At 46.4% G+C, this 20,814-nt stretch overlaps 1 protein-coding gene across 1 annotated transcript; it reads right to left on the minus strand.

Annotated features, from left to right (window-relative positions):
* Positions 1 to 11,633: 11,633 nt before the first annotated feature.
* On the minus strand, positions 11,634 to 13,816 carry LOC123133105 (uncharacterized). Its single transcript, XM_044552646.1, has 2 exons — positions 12,542 to 13,816; positions 11,634 to 11,667 (listed from the first exon to the last, which is right to left on the minus strand). Exons 1-2 carry the CDS (start codon positions 13,650 to 13,652, stop codon positions 11,654 to 11,656), a joined length of 1,125 nt encoding a protein of 374 aa, XP_044408581.1. The 5' UTR covers positions 13,653 to 13,816; the 3' UTR covers positions 11,634 to 11,653.
* Positions 13,817 to 20,814: the final 6,998 nt, after the last annotated feature.

A 20,814-nucleotide genomic window follows, 5' to 3' on the forward strand; every position in this document is an offset into this window, starting at 1 on the left:
TGACAGTGGACTGCTTGCCTGTGGTCGCCGGGCCGGCGAGACGAGGCGTCGCGCGACAGAATCCCAAGGACGGAGTGGTTGGTTGGCTCGGAGTGGATAAGGCTAGGGGAGAACGGGAGGGAGGAAGGAGCTCAATCTCGTCTATGGTGAGGGTCGTCGATGGTGGGCGGTGGCGGATCGAGATCTGAGGGAGGGAGAGGGTGACTTGGAGATGGGAATCTGGGATCGAGGGGCGCGGGAGAGGGTGAGTTGGAGATGGGGATCTGGGATCGAGGGGCGCGGGAGAGGGTGGAGCAGCGGCGCTTGGGAGGTGGGGGTCGAGCCCGCCGGAGGGAGGTGGCCGTCGCGCGCAGGAATGGAGATGGAGGCCGGGGGCTCTGACTTGGATTGGATCTAGGCGGCGGCGGTGATTGGGAGAAGGGGGCTAGGGTTTCGTGGGTGGACGAGGATGAGAGGGATACGGGGTGATTCGGGAGGGGGTGAGAGCGACGAGGGGGGTGTGGGCTGCCGTCAGATCCGGGCGCATCCGACGGTGCTTAAGCCATGATCCGCGTGAGCTGATTTTAGACCAATCAGAACAGAGTATCCCCTTTGATGATGTTAAGACCATTTAAATTGGTCATAATCGATTGAAAATAAGATTTTGAATCATGTCTGTTATTTGACTACCTAAGAAATTTATAAAAATACGGAAATAGAAAACCTTTGCATTGTGTCACCAAATGTGAACTACTTTTCAGTAAAAATAACAAACTTTGAATATTGTTAATATCAGTAAAAAAAGTGTTCTAAGATATGAGTTTTTTGTAAGAGAATCATTTTTCGAGTGTCCAAAATGATATTTTTATAAAGAACCTAGCAAATATTTGTTGCAAATTTGGAGCACATCAATTTTATAATTCACAATCATAGCACGTGTGGAGCACATCAACTACTTTTTCAAGCTTATGTAGTTGTGTTTTTCTATTTGTTTCTCTTGTGTTTTTTGCACAAGGATGCATTTTGGAATGGCATATTTCGTTCAAATGATCTCATATTGTGCATGAGGGTGCATCTTGGAATTCCAAACAATGTTGCCTAAGGAAGTTTTCATTTTCTTTGCACGGAAAATTCATTTTTCATTTTCCGAGTGCCCAAAAGGAGGTTTTTTTGTGAAGGAACTACCTAATAATTGTTTGCAAAATTGGACCAAATCATTTTAATAAAATACTAGGCCATATATAATGCATAATTGACAAAATGGTTGGGTGAAAAAAGTTTTGATCTACCTCTGGTGAAAAAGACAAATTGACGTCGATTTAATTGGAAACGGGTCAAATTTGAACTATAGCTGCCTCATAGTTTGCTCTTTATTTTTTCAAAAAATCATTTCTAGGTAAATAAGTATCTATTTAATCATATAAACACCAAAAAAATTCCAAGATTCAACCAGTAGCTAGGAACGGTCAAGCCCGCGTTTTGACCGCATTTTGAAACGGGCATAAAAAATTCAAAAAAAAAATCAAAAAATTGGAAAACCTTCGCATTGTGTCATTATATGTGACCAAGTTTCCAGGAAAAATAATAAACTTGTAATACGGTAATTATTTTAAAAAAGTGTTCTCAGAAATGAGCTATCATGCGTGAAGATTCATGGCTTTCAAGCCAAATGATCAATCTTATGGCCACATTCAGGGCATAGTTTGTTCAAATGATCTCATATTGTGCACGAGGGTGCATATTGGAATTCCAAACAATGTTGCCTTAGGAAGTTTTCATTTTCTTTGCACGGAAAATTCATTTTTCATTTTCCGAGTGCCCAAAAGGAGATTTTTTTTGTGAAGGAACTACCAAATAATTTTGGCAAAATTGGACCAAATAATTTTTATAAAATACTAGGCCATATATAATGAACAATTGATAAAATGATTGGGTGAAAAAAGTTTTGATCTACCTCTGGTGAAAAAGACAAATTGCAGTCGATTCAATTGGAAACGGGTCAAATTTGAACTGTAGCTGCCTCATAGTTTGCTCTTTATTTTTTCCAAAAATCATTCTAGGTAAATAAGTATCTAGTTAATGATAGAAACACCAAAAAAATTCCAAGATTCAACCACTAGCTAGGAACGGTCAAGCCCGCCGTTTTGACCGCATTTTCAAACGGGCATAAAAAATTCAAAACAAAACAAAAAATTGGAAAACCTTCGCATTGTGTCATTATATGTGACCAAGTTTCCAGGAAAAACAATAAACTTGTAATACGGTAATTATTTTAAAAAAGTGTTCTTAGAAATGAGCTATCATGCGTGAAGATTCATGGCTTTCAAGCCAAATGATCAATCTTATGGCCACATTCATGACATAGTTTGTTCAAATGATCTCATATTGTGCACGAGGGTGCATCTTGGAATTACAAACAATATTGTCTAAGGAAGTTTTCATTTTCTTTGCACGGAAAATTCATTTTTCATTTTCCGAGTGCCCAAAAGGAGGTTTTTTTGTGAAGGAACTACCAAATAATTATTGCAAAATAGGACCAAATCATTTTTATAAAATACTAGGCCATATATAATGAACAATTGATAAAATGGTTGGGTGAAAAAAGTTTTGATCTACCTCTGGTGAAAAAGACAAATTGTCGTCGATTCAATTGGAAACGGGTCAAATTTGAACTGTAGCTGCCTCATAGTTTGCTCTTTATTTTTTCCAAAAATCACTTCTAGGTAAATAAGTATCTATTTAATCATAGAAACACCAAAAAATTCCAAGATTCAACCACTAGCTAGGAACGGTCAAGCCCGCCCTTTTGACCGCATTTTGAAACGGGCATAAAAAATTCAAAAAAAAATCAAAAAATTGGAAAACCTTCGCAATGTGTCATTATATGTGACCAAGTTTCCAAGAAAAATAATAAACTTGTAATACGGTGATTATTTTAAAAAAGTGTTCTCAGAAATGAGCTATCATGCGTGAAGATTCATGGCTTTCAAGCCAAATGATCAATCTTATGGCCACATTCATGGTATAGTTTGTTCAAATGATTTCATATTGTGCACGAGGGTGCATCTTGGAATTCCAAACAATGTTGCCTAAGGAAGTTTTCATTTTCTTTGCACGGAAAATTCATTTTTCATTTTCCGAGTGCCCAAAAGGAGGTTTTTTTGTGAAGGAACTACCAAATAATTGTTGCAAAATTGGACCAAATAATTTTTATAAAATACTAGGCCATATATAATGCACAATTGATAAAATGGTTGGGTGAAAAATGTTTTGATCTACCTCTGGTGAAAAAGACAAATTGCAGTCGATTCAATTGGAAACGGGTCAAATTTGAACTGTAGCTGCCTCATAGTTTGCTCTTTATTTTTTCCAAAAATCATTTCTAGGTAAATAAGTATCTATTTAATGATAGAAACACCAAAAAAATTCCAAGATTCAACCACTAGCTAGGAACGGTCAAGCCCGCCGTTTTGACCGCATTTTGAAACGGGCATAAAAAATTTAAAAAAAATCAAAAAATTGGAAAACCTTCGCATTGTGTCATTATATGTGACCAAGTTTCCAGAAAAAATAATAAACTTGTAATGTAGTAATTATTTTAAAAAAGTGTTCTAAAAAATGAGCTATCATGCGTGAAGATTCATGGCTTTCAAGCCAAATGATCAATCTTATGGCCAGATTCATGGCATAGTTTGTTCAAATGATCTCATATTGTGCACGAGGGTGCATCTTGGAATTCCAAATAATGTTGCCTAAGGAAGTTTTCATTTTCTTTGCACGGAAAATTCATTTTTCATTTTCCGAGTGCCCAAAAGGAGGTTTTTTTTGTGAAGGAACTACCAAATAATTGTTGCAAAATTGGACCAAATAATTTTTATAAAATACGAGGCCATATATAATGCACAATTAATAAAATGGTTGGGTGAAAAAAGTTTTGATCTACCTCTGGTGAAAAAGACAAATTGTCGTCGATTCAATTGGAAACGGGTCAAATTTGAACTGTAGCTGCCTCATAGTTTGCTCTTTATTTTTTCCAAAAATCATTTCTAGGTAAATAAGTATCTATTTAATCATAGAAACACCAAAAAAATTTCAAGATTCAACCACTAGCTAGGAACGGTCAAGCCCGCCGTTTTGACCGCATTTTGAAACAAGCATAAAAGATTCAAAAAATTCAAAAAATTGGAAAACCTTCGCATTGTGTCATATATGTGACCAAGTTTCCATGAAAAATAATAAACTTGTAATACGGTAATAATTTTAAAAAAGTGTTCTCAGAAATGAGCTATCATGCGTGAAGATTCATGGCTTTCAAGCCAAATGATCAATCTTATGGCCACATTCATGGCATAGTTTGTTTAAATGATCTCATATTGTGCACGAGGGTGCATCTTGGAATTCCTAACAATGTTGCCTAAGGAAGTTTTCATTTTGTTTGCACGGAAAATTCATTTTTCATTTTCCGAGTGCCCAAAAGGAGGTTTTTTTGTGAATGAACTACCAAATAATTGTTGCAAAATTGGACCAAATAATTTTTATAAAATACTAGGACATATATAATGCACAATTGATAAAATGGTTGGGTGAAAAAAGTTTTGATCTACCTCTGGTGAAAAAGACAAATTGTCGTCGATTCAACTGGAAGTGGGTCAAATTTGAACTGCAGCTGCCTCATAGTTTGCTCTTTATTTTTTCCAAAAACTATTTCTAGGTTAATAAATATCTATTTAATCAGAAATACATGGTTTGATGGCGAGACATCGAGGTTTGGACGGTGGCCGAGGGCCCCAACTCTAGAGTGCGTAAGCTCGCATGCCCGCCGCGTGGTCACCGCATGACCGTGGCGTTGCCATGTGTTCTGGGCGGCCTAGGCATGTCTAGTGGGTTCCGCACTCCCCAGGTAGGTGCTAGGAAGAAAATCACAACATAAGATTCTCATGAGGAGACCGATCGATGCTCAAACATGAATAAGGAGCCAAGTGTTTGATTTGCGGTACGGGAAATGTACATGGCTAATGGGCGTGAGTTTTGGCTGAGGATGATCAGTTACTAAGAAGACCGTCTTCACAAATTTTCACCTTAAAAGGAGGAGCCTAGGTGGTACTTGCTTTACAAACTACCGCACTGGACATAAATACGAATGTTGAAGCTAGGCTCAAAATAATGAATGGATTGAGCTGGCATTTGGTGGAGGATTGTTATTTGGGCATAGGAAAGCACTGTAGAAATGGATACCATTTGGACATGCCAAAGTGGTACTTCCTTCACAAAGTGCTGCCCTGAACAGAATAGGAAAATGAATATTTTTTAATTATTTTTGAACTAGGCAAGGAAGATTTTTACATATTTGACGAAGATATGACCCAAAGAATTTATGAGATTTTTTTGGGAATTTTGGGAATGACAGAAATATAGGTTGCTTCACAACCTAGGGCAAAAACTGCCACATGGACATGACACATAGGCAAAACTGATGAGGTGGCGCCTAGTCATAGCAACCCACCACAATTTACAAGGCTATGACCATCTATATTGGTCGTTAACAACTAGAAATAAGGCAGCGGACTAGCGCTGTTTGCTTTATGACCATTTCGTGTAAGGAAATTACGACCTTTCTGACCAAAATGGTCGCAATGGTTTAGGGTTTGGAGCCCCTCGAACAGCTTTTGACCAATTGGTCTGAAATGGTCATAGATCTATGACCAATTCTTCCAGGGTCACTGACAGAAGGTCACTAGTTGACATATTTCTTGTAGTGTCACCCCACCTATGACCATCTCCGAGTGTTTGGGTGTCTTTGCTTTCCCAATCTTTATGCCACCTCCACCCACAAACTCTCCCCGCGCTGAACACACTGCACCTTCTTGGGCTACCCACTTGAGCACAAAGGTTACCGATGCTACGATCTCACCACACGACGGGTCATTGTCTCCCGTCATGTTATTTTTGATGAAAGTGTTTTTCCATACGCACCTGCCACACCCTCGGCCACACCTTCCCTACCCGCACCACATCCCGCCCGCTTTCTTCTCCCTGACATGGCCGATTCTCTGCCCAGGGCACTACCTACCTCGTACCGGGCCCTGCCAGATCCCCCTGATGTGACGCCCCCATGCACGCCTATCCCACCTCGCCAGCTGCCCGACAACCCCGCCCACCCCTCCATACGTCGCTCGCCCACTGCCTCCCCCGGCTCCACCGCATCTGGCAACCCACTACCACCCACGCCCTTCCTCGGGAACCCCATCTGCCGCACCCACCTTGCCTGCTCCCTCAGATCGCGTGCCCACCACATCCATTTCCTCGGATCCCGCGACTGCCATCTCTGCACGTGGATCCTCCTCGGATCCCGCATCAACCAGACCTGCTCCTGACCCGACACCATCGTCCTCAGCTTCTGTGCCAGCCACGTCTACCAGCTAGAGCCAAGCCAATTAAACCACCACACAATTCACACAAAATGCTCACTCGTTCCAAGTCTGGTTTTTGCCAGCCCAAACGCCTCTTCACCACTACCACTTCTCCCATCTTCCCCATTCCACCAAAGTACCACTCCGCCCTCAAAGACCCCAATTGCCAACATGCAATGTGTGATGAATATGATGCTTTAATAAAAAAATTGACTTGGTCTCTACTCCCATTGACACACACACTCCAAGTTTTCCGCTCATGATGGCCGCCTTCTGGACAATCCAACCACTTATTGTAGCCTTGCTGGGCCCCTTCAATATCTCACCCTTACTGGCCAGATTTGTCCTATGTTGTTCAACAAGTGTGCCTCTTCATGCATACCCCTCGCGACTCCCACATGCAACTCATCAAACACATTCTTCGATATTTGCATGGCACCACACACTATGGGCTGCAGTTCTACAAGTCCACCTCTCATGATCTTGTGGCCTATACTGATGCGGACTGGGCAGGGTGCCCGGACACTCGCAAGTCTACATCTGGATTCTGCGTCTTCCTCGGCCGCAACCTGCTGTCCTTGTCTTCCAAGCGCCAGGCCACCGTGTCCCGGTCTAGTGCGAAGGCCGAATACCTGGTGTCGGTAACTGTGTCGTTGAGTCCTGTTGGTTGCGCCAGTTATTGCATGAGCTCCGTCTCCCACCTTCTCATGCCACAGTTGTCTATTGTGACAACATCAACGCCTCCCACATAGCTTCCAACCCTGTCCAACATCAACACACAAAGCATATCGAGATTGATCTGTATTTTGTCCGGGATTGCGTGGCCCTTGGCGAAGCTCGTGTCTTGCATGTCCCATCGAGCTCTCAGTTTGCTGACTTGTTCACTAGGGGCCTTCCATCACAGGTTTTTCATGAGTTCAGAGACAACCTAAACATCCATCCAAATGGCATTCCGGCTGAGGGGGGTGGGGGGTGGGGTGGGGTGTTAACGTGTGATGTATTGTATATACATGTACTCCTTGTATTTAGGATCTGAGCCACGCCCTGGCCTGTGTGCCACTTCTGTAGGGCTTGTTGTAACGGCTCCTCCTTGTATAAATTGTAACCAGAGTGGATGGAATTAATACAGAGAGAATTCTATCATTCAACTTTTAGTACTATTCGGGTTAGGACGACATTGCGTCCGTGCGGTGATTGGAGTCCTATTACGAGTCACAGGTCTATTAGGTCGGTCGGCGGTCAGCATATATATGCGTCTAGGGATGTAATAATAGTGTGGCGAGATATTGAGAAAAGAGAAATAAAGAGGGAAAAAGAAGGCATGGCAAGAGCCTTTGGCTAAAAGTTTTTAGCATGCATTTTCATTTATTTTGATGTGATCGATCCTGAGGATGGAGTTCCAACAAAGTAAATGCACTTCACATCGGAATAAGCATCAATGGGTTCTCTCGTTGATTAGATTGATGCCAATGATCTCCTGAAGGTCCTGAACTGAAACAACAAGTCTATAAAATGTGCATCAGACTTTTATTGTATTTAAATTTCCATGTCCAACAGGTTCAAATATAATAATAATTCCATTTCCATTCAGCAAAGGAGTAATCAAGTTGTCTAATGTACACCAGTGTAAAAAAATCATTCTACCAAAAAAGTCTCTCTCCCTGCTTTATAGATAAAATCAACAACCATAGAACCCAAAGGATACCACATAGCACCACGCCACACACACCTAAGACACGATACAACGGTGCTAAGGAACAACAACACCACCCCAATCCACTCAAAGCAATCTAAAGGTAGGCAATAAAAGCACCGCTTGAGGTTGGCGAAGTCTTCCACCATGGACGAATCAGCACGCAGAGACGAAGCCGCACCCATGGAACCATGGACTCCAAGGCGTCACCTTCACGAAGGGAACACCATCGAAACACCACCGTACCACCTCCCAATCCAAAGGATGATGGTTTTCACCCTGAGCAACACGAAGGACAGAGCATAGCCACAATGGCGCCTTTACGAAGGAGCCGCCGCTCGCCGCCGCCGCTACTATCAGCCCGGGCAAAAGCTAGAGAGGATGTGCGTACCCCGACAGGCACACTCTCTGCCTCTGATCCATGGTATGACCAGTCGTCAGAAGACAACTGCACCATCGCCATCGCACGCCAAAACACCAGCCACCATGCTAGCCGCATGGCCATGGCAGCCATCCCACACCCGAGCCGTGAGCTCCACCCATGAGCACACGGACCTCCACCACCAGGGCCGCCGCGATGGCACACGTATGCCACCGACTGGTGCAGGGCAGTACACCCCTTCTTCCACCACAAAATGAGCCACTTGGCAGGAAGGGGCCCAACCGGCGAGATCCAGGAAGGGGAGGTCGCCGGCAGCCGCCCCACCATTCCACCGGGGACCAGGGCCACTGTCACAACTGACCTGACCTCACCAGATGTCAGCCAGGAGGCTCTGGAACGCCACTGTCATCACCGGCCGGCCCCCCGATGTGCCGTGCATTGAGCTACCGTCAGGTCCCATCAGGGTCCAAGACTCTAACAAACAGTACAGATATAAATCATAGCAGCATCTGGTCCACATAACCCGGTACCAAACTTGTTACCGACTCAAAGCACAACTAATAAATACTCATACTATTGTACTTGCTTCCCTAAGACGGTTCCTCCTACCGCATACCCAGCTTCCACATCAGAAATGTAGCGCCGCTCATCTTGTCCGGTCCAAGACCTTCCTCATCTTCTTGTGTCGCCTCTGATACAAAAAAAACAGAACAAATATCAAGATAGGGAAATAATTACAAGCATGATGGTGTAAACTGCAATATTCATAACTGAATCCATTAGAGAGACAGCATGCTTCAGCATACACGTATGGAAAGTTGATATCATGGTACAATAACAAAGATTAACAAGCTCAGGCAAATTATTAACATGGACAAGTCCTCTATTATCTTCAGCAAACAACAATGGAGCCGGATAAGCTTGGACTGAAGAGAAGCCAACCCTTGCAGAGAATGATTGTGTTTTGTTACAAATATCTACACTCGTTTAACATGGCTATGTTGGCAAATCAAGGATGGATGCCGCATTCTGAACTAGACTCGCTGTCATGGACAGATCCTTCCTGACAAGGTCTCAGAGTTGATAAACCCTAATACTGAAACATGGGATGTTGAGCTCATTAACGACTTGTTCTGACCTCAAGACACAACTAATATTTTAGCACTGCCATCGTATGAGAGTTTTGAAGATCACTAACCCTTATATTGTGATCCGAAGGGTTGTTTCTCCGCAAAGTCGGTTTGAGAGGTGCAAGGAAGGCGACAAATCGATAATAATCAATTACCAAGTAATGAATACATCTTCTCTGAACATGTAAAGTTCCTCAAGCCCATAGCATAGCTCAAATGGCAATCACCATGCACCGGGAGATCGTCGGAGGCGGAGCAGAGCACCGTGGCTGTCTCGACCACGCAATCACAGCGATTGTTGAGCCCCGGCGGAAAAGCCACGTGGCGCTGGAAGTTGGTGATGGGGTTCCACACGAGTATCTCGCGGAGTGCATGATCAAGAAAAAGGGCAACACCGTGGCGGCAGTCGACGAGGTTGAGGTGGCGAAGACGAGGAATGGAGCTCATAATGGGGGTGAAGCCTGACATCGGAGTGAAGCTAGCCCCATTATATATTCTATCGAAGTAGCCCAACAGAGGAGGCTTCCGGTGGTGCTTGCGGAAGCGTTGGAGGAATCGGCAGTCGGCGAGGATGCCATGCCAGTGCTTGCAGACGAGGGAGGCGTGACGCAGGGACTCCGGCTTAGGAGGCAGGCGGAAGAAGATCTCCTCCAGGAGGTCCTCGTCGTCCAGCGGGAGCGCCGACGCTGGCGGGGAACGGCCGCTCATCGATCCAGGCCCGATGTGGCGCCTGGCGTGGGACGGCACTTACCACCACCGTCTACCGCCGTGGCTCAACCACGACAGGCAGCGGCGGTGTTCTTGTGCTTGTGCTGACGGATGGAACGTGGCGACGCCGCCGGATAGATCCGAGGCGCGCAGGCGGTGGGATGGGCGGCCGCCAGGGCGCGTGGGTTCTCGGCACCGGAGGTCTCAGAAGCAATGGCTTCTGGGCTCGGGGCAGGTTCCTTCTCTAGTGACAATGTCTATGGCAGCGCCTCCCTCCTGGCTACGCACGTGAGGTCGAGTGGCAGGCTTGGCCATAGGCCCTACGGTGGAGGGCTACGGCAAGCGCCAACGTGTCTTTGCGGCATGTTCACATGTACGCCAACCATAGCCATGCACCTTGGCCGTTGCTATCGTCCATGGGCGATTACTCCACACGCTGGTGCTACAGCCAGGCTGCGAATGTTCTGGTAGGTTGTGCCACGGATCTTACAGTCTTCGCCGGCGTGTTGTCGTGCAGATGGTGGATCTTGCCCTCGCTACCTTCCCCTCTTGGCCTGGACCGGTATTCTCCAGTGTTCGTGGCTCACTGACATTGTCTCCCATAGTGGCTCTAGTTCCGACACTTGGGAAGCTGCGCCTTGGCTTTTGGCTCACGAGCATTTTGGTGGCTCCGGCCTCATCTGTCCGAATCTGCATCTTTCGAGACGCTGGCTCACTGACGTTGCCAGTTGTTGCCGCATACCATGTGTTATATAAGACCCCGGAATATAAGACACGATTATGGAATACATTGTGTAAGTTCACCAAGTTTGACTTTTTCAGACAATTACATGTTCGGAGAATCGAATGATGTCACCTCATCGCGTAGATGAAAATGGCCAATACGTTTGCGCACTACGGAGTTCATATGAATTTTGGGGACAATGATTAATTATGAGAGTAAACAAGGATGATAAAACTAGTTCAGATAAGGATAGAAGAGGAGAAAAGAAGAAATAAATATCTCTAATCCAAACGCCGTCGTGCACGAACCCAAGCCATGAACGCCTCCTCAGGAATCTAGCTGCCGCTGTCTAGGGTTCGAGCCCTTGCCACGGCTTTTGTAGTCTTTTCAAACAAAAGGTACCAGGACTGCAACAAACAGTTCAGATGTACATAATAGCAGCATCTGGTCCAGTTACGTCGAACATCCTAACCCGGTACCAAACTTGCCACGGGCTCAAAACTCAACTAATAAATACTCAGACTATTTTACTGGATTCCCTAAGACAGTTCCTCCTACCGCATACCCAGCTGCCACATCAGAATTGTAGCGCGGCTCAGTTTTTTTTGATCCAAGACCTTCCTCATTTTATTGTGGCCCCTCTGTTCCAAGAAAAGCAGAGCAAAGATCAAGATAGAGACATAATTTAGCATGACAAGATCTGGACAACTAGCTGTACAACGAAAACGAAATGTTGCACGACACTCGAATGTCAGAAAGATAAAATCCTTCCAGCAGTACAGATACTAAATGCATTGATACCCCAAACAGATCTGTTAGCAATTTACCCACTAAGACATACAAAATTGGACACATAATAAGAGGGCAACACAAACGTCACCCAGGTGCCCTACAGTTTTTTAGCTATTTAGATAGATTGCAGTATACACTTTCCATATATAAGAGGAATATCTTCACTGTTATAAAACTACATCAGAAAACATGAATAATAACAAACATGGCAGTGTAAACTATAATAATTATAACTGAAATACATTAGACAAACAATATGCTTCAACATACAGACATAGAAAATTGATTCTATTGTATAACAACATTTGAAAAACTCTTAGGGATTACCATGCTCAGGCAAACCATTAACATGGACATGTCCTCTATCATCTTCACCAAAAACACAAGGGAGCCTGAGAAGCTTGCACTAATGAGCACGCTTGAAACATTAGGCAAGCTAAGGCTGATTGTTACCTTGGCCCGATGTACGTGGGTAAGTTGAACACTTAAAGTAATATGATAACCCTCCAGACAGAGCATAAATAGAAAAAATAAATTAAATTGTCGATATCATCACCGTCAAGACAAAGACACAGGAAACTCCAATTGTTTCTAAATATATAGCTAAACCTTGAAGACACCAATGATATCACCTCAAACAGTTATCAGAAGTAATATGAATAACTCTTGGCAGCATAATTGACAAGACTTTGTTATGTATGCAATGCAGAGAACTCGTATTACCTTCAGTATAGAAACTTCTATATGGATAACACATTTTATAATCCCAGTTCGTTTTTGTACCAATATATCTGAACTGCATCGAGTCAAGGTGGAGCATGAAGTGATGACGATTTTCAAAACATAGGAAGATCACATTTGTGTTCTCGTCATACCCCATCATCCCAACCGATCTTGTTAAGCTCGGAAATAAGGGATGTGAAATTTGATCGTCCAGCTGAATTGTTTTCTCTAGCACCCATGGCACAATGTCATCGCAGTTGGATTTCCTCGCCCATAGTTGCATGCTTAGGTTTTTTGAGCAAACAGCCAGGCCAAGGCCGCCGTCCTCTCTTCGCAAGGGCTGAAAATACCAACAGTTGACATGAGCATATGCGTCTGCTGGCTTCTCAATCACAACAAACTTCTGATTTCCCAAATCAAACTGAAGGAGGTCTGCGCTGTAAAGCAACCAGCAAAGTGTATTTCCAACTAGGACGCCGGGCCTGTCCATGTAAACCGCATATCGAGACGCTGTTGTGATAACTTTTCCCCATGTGTCAGACTTGGATTCATAGAGACATGTGAATGCCTTTGCTTGGTTAGGATAGTCCCCAACCAATACTAGTGTAAATGCGCTCAAATGGCAATCACCATGCACCGGGAGTTCGGCGGAGGCGGAGCAGAGCACCGTGGCTGTCTCGACCACGCAATCACAGCGATTGTTGAGCCAAGGTGGAAAAGCCACGTGGCGCTGGACGCCGGCGATAGGGTTCCACACGAGGATCTCGCCGAGCGCATCATCAAGAAAAAGGGCAACACCATGGTGGCAGTCGACGAGGTTGAGGTGGCGAAGACGAGGGATAGAGCTCATACTGGGGGTGAACCCTGACATCCCAGTGAAGCCGGCCCCTTCATATTTTCTGTCGAAGTAGCCCAACAGAGGAGGCTTCCGGTGGTGCTTGCGGAAGCGTTGGACGAATCGGCGGTCGGCGAGGATGCCACGCCAGCGCTTGCAGACGAGGGAGGCGCGGTGGAGGGACGACGGCTTAGGAGGCAGGCGGAGCAGGATCTCCTCCAGGAGGTCCTCGTCATCCAGCGGGGGCGCCGACGCTGGCGAGGAACGGCGGCTCATCGATCCAGGCCCGATTTGGCGCCTGGCATGGGATCGAACTTTTTACCAACTCAGCGACGCCGCCGGAGAGAAACGACGCGCGCAGGTGGTGGGAGGAGAGATTGCGGCCGCTGGCACTGGAGGTGGGTTCTCGAGGCGGCGGTTCAGGCCCAGATGAAACGAGCTGGGTGGATCCCGTCGTCTACTGTTTTTTTTGTTCTTGTGCGATAAATTTATTCACGGTTGGTCTCCAAAGACCAACTATAGCAATGAGTAAACCATGATAAACTAACAATAAAATTTACACAACTTACTACACCAAACGCTTCTCAGCCAATTTACCCACGACGAAGTAACAACTAGCCAATTATATTTCTCGGAATTGAACTGCATAGCTCTTTTGAGATTTGGGCATGCGAGACATTAGAGTTTCTCTTCGTAAGAAAAAGGGCTTCCCCCCGCTTTATATTATAAAGCATCCATCGCCGATTACAACCGAGAGCCGATACAAACACACACCACGCACCCAAGGCAAGAACACACACCCAGGGCGAGATACAAGGGTGCCGGGCACCGACACACCACTCCAACAAACTACAAAGCACACTAAAGATGAGCAAAGAGGTATCGCTTTGAGCCGACGGAGATCACCATGACCAACCACCGAGGAGAGACGAGACGACCTACGACGAAGTAAGGACTCCAAAACAGTGCGTCCAACAAGGGCACAACCATAGCCGCCACCGTCCGATCACGCAGATCAAGCTTTCACCCGGAGTAACCCGAAGGGGAAGGGAGCACCGCGACGGAGCCTGCAGGGAGAAAACGACGTCCCCGGACGCCGCCATCGTTGGCCAGTACGAAGACTGGGCAAGTGAAGTACCCCGGTGCACCAACCGTTCGGCATCCCCTGCTCCTCCAACCACCCAAATCCATGCCGCCCGCGCGGCCATGTCTGCTCGCCCGCACCCGAGTTGCGCAATCCGCCCAAGATCCACGCGTCTCCCACCGCCAGGGCTGCCGCCCAGCATCCAAACCGTCCTGGCACCCTCAAAGGAGACGGCTTTGGACGGAGCCAACTCCCCCCACCGTTGCAACCGGCAACGACCGTCCCGCCTCGGACATCGCCTGGGACAACAGCCACGAAGCATCAGTCCGGGAAAAGGGGAAGGGGAGGTGCGCCACTCGGCCACTCCCGGCACCCACGGTGCCGGTGATGGCGGCTTGACCACGTCGAAGCCCCATCCCTCCAACCACTCCCCCCCCCCCCCCCCGAAGCACCTGCTTCGCCCCAGCCCTGCTATTAGCACAACCCAACGCGAGGCCACCGACAGCCACTCGTCCGACGAAGGATGGAGAAGATCCACCGACGCCGCTGGCCAGGGAGGGGTCCAGGGACAGCCTGCCCGCGCCGCGCGCCGCTGACCACAGCCGAGAAGGTCGCCCAACTCAACCTCGGAGTCCACACGCGCCACCACCACCTACCGCCATGCCACCAGCACCGCCACCTCTATGCACGGCGTGCCAGCCGCCCGCGGCCCTACTGCACCCAACCCACACCGTCGGAAGAGGCGCCAGAGGCAGGTCCTGCCGGATTTGACCGGAGCCCACCCGTGCGCACCACCTGAAGGGCCGACCGAGGGTGCAGCCAGCCACCACGCTGCCTGCCACGCCGGCAGCACGGAGGCGCGCCCAGCCGCTTCTGCCCGTCAGCGCCGAGATGCCCGGCGCCCGTATCCTGTCTTGGCCCGGAGGAAACGGCCCGCGCCCGCCATGCCGCGCGAGACGACGCGAGGAGCCCCGCCGGTGCCGGCGCCGACCGGGCTTTGCCCGGGCGCACCCCCTGGCGGCGGCGAGGGAGGTGGAGGGAGGGGAGGGGGGCGGCGGCTGCTGAGATTAGGGTTGCCACCCGGTCGCCGCGCGGGGGCGACGGGGGAGGGAGGGGGGAAGAATTGTCCTGCCTTATAGTTTCTCTTCCACCTTGTTGCTTCTCAGTTGCATTCCGCGTCAATCAATATTTCACGTCACACCACGACACACCCTACCCCTGTGAGCATCTTTGAAAGATTAAGTCGGTATATCATCCTGTGATTGATGAAGTCACTAAAGGCGCCTCGTAGTCGACGGGAACTTCTCCTCCCACTGAACAAGCATCGTCGAAACTCCAAAAATAAATACGAGGACCAGGAGCTACAAGCACTAGTAGAAAACTGGATTTTGGTCGAGGCCAGATAATTGCATTAGTCCCGGTTCTGTTACGAACCGGGACAGATGGTTGCATTAGTCCCGGTTCGTGAGGCCAGGACGTCGGCCGGGCCTCGGCAGGAACCAGTCCCGGTCCATCTGACCCCTTTGGTCCCGGTTCCAAACACGAACTGGGAGTAAAGGGCCTCGCTCCTGGTGCAGCCCCTTTAGTCCTGGTTGGTGGCTGGAACCGGGACTAAAGAGATGCTTATATATATGCCAATGCCCGCTCACTCCTCTGTTTTTTGGCCGGCCGGCGTGTGGGAGGTGTGTTGCTCTCTGTTTTCACCTCCTATGCACATGAGGTGTTCGATGAAATGCCGGAGCCACACTTAAGCTTTTTTTTCTAGAAGCTCGACCTCCAAGCTCCGTTTTCCCCAAAATTTGTCTAGGATTGGTGGTGCACCAATTACACAAGTGTTCTAAAAGGTTAGCTACTTCATCCTTTCATCTCTCACTGCTAGTTTAGCTCATTTCAAATGCTCTAGAAGTAGAGTGGTTTGTGGGTTTTAGTGTAGGAGTGTATGTGGGAGTTCTTTTGATTTAGGTGCACAATTTGAGCTCAAATTAACTTCTTAGAGTCTACACAACTTTAACCTTGCCATGTTAGCAAAGAAGTTTTGGCGACTTCTCAAAGACCTGATTCTCTGTATGCACAAGTATTAAAAGCCAAGTATTACCCCAATGGTGATATATTGAGTGCTGGACCAAAAGAAGGATTCATCATTTACATGGCAGAGTATCGTCACAGGTATCCAAACTTTCAAAAGAGGGTGCATTTGGCGTGTTGTTCGGGATCACATATTAACATTTGGGATGATCCCTGGATTCCTGCTAGCGAGTCAAGGAAAATTATTTACCCCAAGAAGAGGAACAATGTTGTCCAAAGTGGAGGAATTAATCGATCCGCATACGGGTCACTGGGATGGTGAGCTCCTACCTGACATCTTTCTACCTGTTGATGTGTACAGAATACAACAAATCCCTTTACACATTGAAGCAGTAGAAGATTTTGTAGCATGGCAATTTACTAGGTCAGGTACTTTCCTAGTACGCTCGGCCTACCACGTGGAGTTCAATCACCAGTTCGGAAACCAATTTGCTCGTTCAAACTATCTCGAAAGGTCCCAAATCAACCCAACTTGGAAGGACTTATGGCAATTGAGAATCCCGGGGAAGATAAAGCACTTCAGATGGAAGGTACTTAAGGGCGTTTTACCTTGCTTTGGAGTTCTTGCGGGTAGGCACATACCCCTGATTCCACAATGCCCGCTGTGCAAAGTTGTCCTGGAGGACATACAACACTGTATCTTCACATGCGCGAGGGCTAACGTAGTATGGTCTGCGCTCAATCTTGGAGAAACTATCAGGCATGTGGTAGCTCAGGACCGGTCTGGTTCTGTTAACATAGAGATACTCCTACAACTCCGAACTATGGTACATGAAATACTGGCTCCAGAGTTTGTCCTTGTTGCCATGTGGTATATCTGGTGCCAGAGGAGGCAAGCAGTCAAAGGAGTGAGCATGCAAGCTCCAGATAAGATGGCTGTGTCAATTTGGGTATTGGCCACGAACTTCATCCATGCAAATACTCTGAATCAGCCAGTTCGAAAATCTGATAAATATGGAAGAAACCTGAGACGGGTTGTGTGAAAATTAATATAGATGTGTCACTTCATGCGGAGACCTTGGCAGGAGCTTGCAGAGCTGCGGCGAGAGATGATCGGGGTAATTTTATCGCAGCGGCAACATGGCCTATGGTTCATGTAGCATGAGTGGTTTCGGCAGAGATAAAGGCTATTCGGTATGGTCTTATTCTGGCTTCAAATATCGGGTGCTCCTATATAATCATTGAATCAAATAGTTCAAATGCATTTGAGGCAGTTTCATACCTTGATGCTTACATGGGTCCCGATGTGTCAATTATCACCGAGACTAGTCTGTTGGCGACGGACTTTTCAAATATCAGCTTTGTTCATCATGGAAGGGAAATCAATCATGTTGCTGATTGTTTAGCAATGCATTATTTTAGTCTTGGTTTATCTCAATTTTGGGACTCCAACCCCCCTCACTTTATTCTTCCACATATTGTAAATGACATGGCTATTATATGAGGAATAAAGTTATTTATGTTCAAAAAAAGACCTGTTGATGTTACCATACATTTTGGACAAAATATTTTCACAACATGAAGGAATGTTTACCATGCCCAAACGCTTTTTGGCCTATTATATTTCTCGCAATTGGATTGCATAGCTATTTTGAGAATTGAGACTGCAAGATATTATTATAGTTTCTATTCCACTATGGTGGTTCTCATTCTTAGTTGCCTTGTGCGTCAATCCATCACTCACTGTGCTCACCGACGTTGCCAGCGGCCGCCGCATCCCGTGTGTTATATAATACCCTGAATTTACAGAGACACGACTATGGAATACAACATGTAAGTTGACCAAGTTTGACTTTTTCAGACAATTACATGTTCGGAGAATCTGAGACGCGTCGCGTAGATCAAAATGGCCTATAAGTTTGCGCACTACGGAGTTCATGTGAATTTTGGAGACAATGATTTATTATGAGAATAAACAATGACGAAAAAAACTTGTTCAGATAGGGATAGACGAGGAGGAAAGAAGAAATAAATATCTCTAATCCTAACGCTGTCGTGCACGAACCCAAGCGACGAAAGCCTCTTCCGGAATCTAGCTATCATTGTCTAGGGTTCGAGCCCTTGCCACTGCTGTCGTAGTCTTTTCAAACATAAGGTACCAGGACTCTAAAAAACTGCTCAGATGTACGTCATAGCAGCATCTGGTCCAGTTACATTTAACATCCTAAGCCGGTACCAAACTAGCCACAGGCTCAAAACTCAACTAACAAATACTCATACTATTTTACTGGCTTCGCTAAGACAGTTCCTCCTACCGCATACCCAGCTGCCACATCAGAATTGTAGCGTGGCTCACTCTTCTTCGATCCAAGACCTTCCTCATCCTATTGTGGCGCCTCTGTTCCAAGAAAAGCAGAAGAAAGATGAAGATAGAGACATAATTTAGCTTGACAAGATCTGGACAACTAGCTGTACAACAAAAATCAAATGTTGCACTACACTCGAATGTCAGAAAGTTAAGATCCTTCTAGTAATATAGATACTAAATGCATTGATACCCTAAACAGATCTATTAAGAGTTTACCCACTAATACATACAAAATTGGACATATAAGAGGGTAAAACGAACATCACCCAGGTACCTTACATGTTTTTAGCTTTTTAGATAGATTACATTATACACTTTCCATATATAAGAGGAACATCTTCATTGTGATATAACTATATCAGAAAACATGAATAATAACAAACATGACAGTGTAAACATGAATAATCAGAACTCAAACACATTAGAGAAACAATATGCTTCGTCATACAGACATGGAAAATTGATTCTATTGTACAACAACATTTGAAAAAACACTTAAGGATTAACATGCTCGGGCAAACTGTCAACATGAACAAGTCCTCTATCATCTTCAGCAAAAAAACAAGGGAGCCAGATAAGCTTGCACTAATGAGCATGATTGGAACCATTAGGCAAGCTAAGGCTGCTTAGTACCTTGCCCCAATGCTCGTGGGTATCTTGAAAAGAAACAAGTAACTTAATTTATTTTTAAATATCTAGTTAACCCTTGAGCATACCAACAATATCACTTCAAACAGTTATCAGAAGTAATATGAATGACTCTTGGCAAAATAATGGACCGGACTAGCTATTCTATGTACGCAATGCAGAGGACTTGTATTACCTTCAGTATAAAAATCTCTATATGGATAACACACGCTGTAAGCCAAGTTTGGTTTTGTACTAATATGTCTGAACTGCATCGAGTCAAGCTGGAGCATGAAGTGATGACGAGATTCGTAAGACAGGAAGATCACATTTGTGTCCTCGTCATACCCCATCATCAGAGCCCATCTTCCTTTACTTGCGAACAGGGGATGTGAAATTTGGTCATCCAATTCAACAGTTTTCTGTAGCACCCATGAGACAACGTCATCGCCGTTGGACTTTGTTGCCCATAGTTGAATGCTCAGTTTTATCGAAACAGCCAGGCCAAGGCCACCATCCTCTGTTCGTAAGGGCTGAAAATACCAGCAGTTGACATCACCGTAGAGTTCTGTTGGCTTGTTAATCACAACAAGCGTCCTATTTTTAAAATCGAGCTGAAGGATGTCGGAGAGATATCTCACAATCAGTGCCATAGTTGAGCCCTGACGGAAAGGCCACGTGGCGTTGGACGCCGGCGATGGGGTTCCACAAGAGGATCTCGCGGCGTGCATGATCAAGAAAAAGGGCTACACCATGGCGGCAGTCGACGAGGTTGAGGAGGCCAAGACGAGGGATGGAGCCCAGCACGGGGGTGAACCCTGCCATAGGAGTGAAGCTGGCCCCTCGAAATTTTCTGTCAAAGTAGCCCAACAATGGAGGCTTCTGGTGGTGCTCGCGGAAGCGTTGGAGGAATCGGCGGTCGGCGAGGATGCCATGCCAGCTCTTGCAGACGAGGGAAGCTCGGAGGATGGAGGATGGTGGCAGGCGGAAGAGGATCTCCTCCAGGAGATTCTCGTCGTCCAGCGGGGGCGCCGACGCTGGCGGGGAACGGCTGGCGTGGGACCCCTGTGGCTCCTCCATCACACAGTCGGCGGCGGGGTGCTTGTGCTGACGGCTCTGGAACGTCGCGACGCCGTCGGAGAGATCCGAGGCGCGAAGTCAGACGGGCGGCCGCCGGCGGGCGTGGGTTCTCGAGTCGGTTCTGGGCACGGGAGCTCTCGGCAGTGTCCGCTGTATACACACAGCCGCGGATGTGAACATGAGGCCCAGGCACAGATAAATCAAGGAGAATCCCGTCGACTGTTTTTTGTTTATTTTTTGCTAAAAAAATACTG

Source organism: Triticum aestivum, chromosome 6B, assembly GCF_018294505.1.
Source record: "Triticum aestivum cultivar Chinese Spring chromosome 6B, IWGSC CS RefSeq v2.1, whole genome shotgun sequence".
Taxonomy (NCBI): Eukaryota; Viridiplantae; Streptophyta; class Magnoliopsida; order Poales; family Poaceae; genus Triticum; species Triticum aestivum.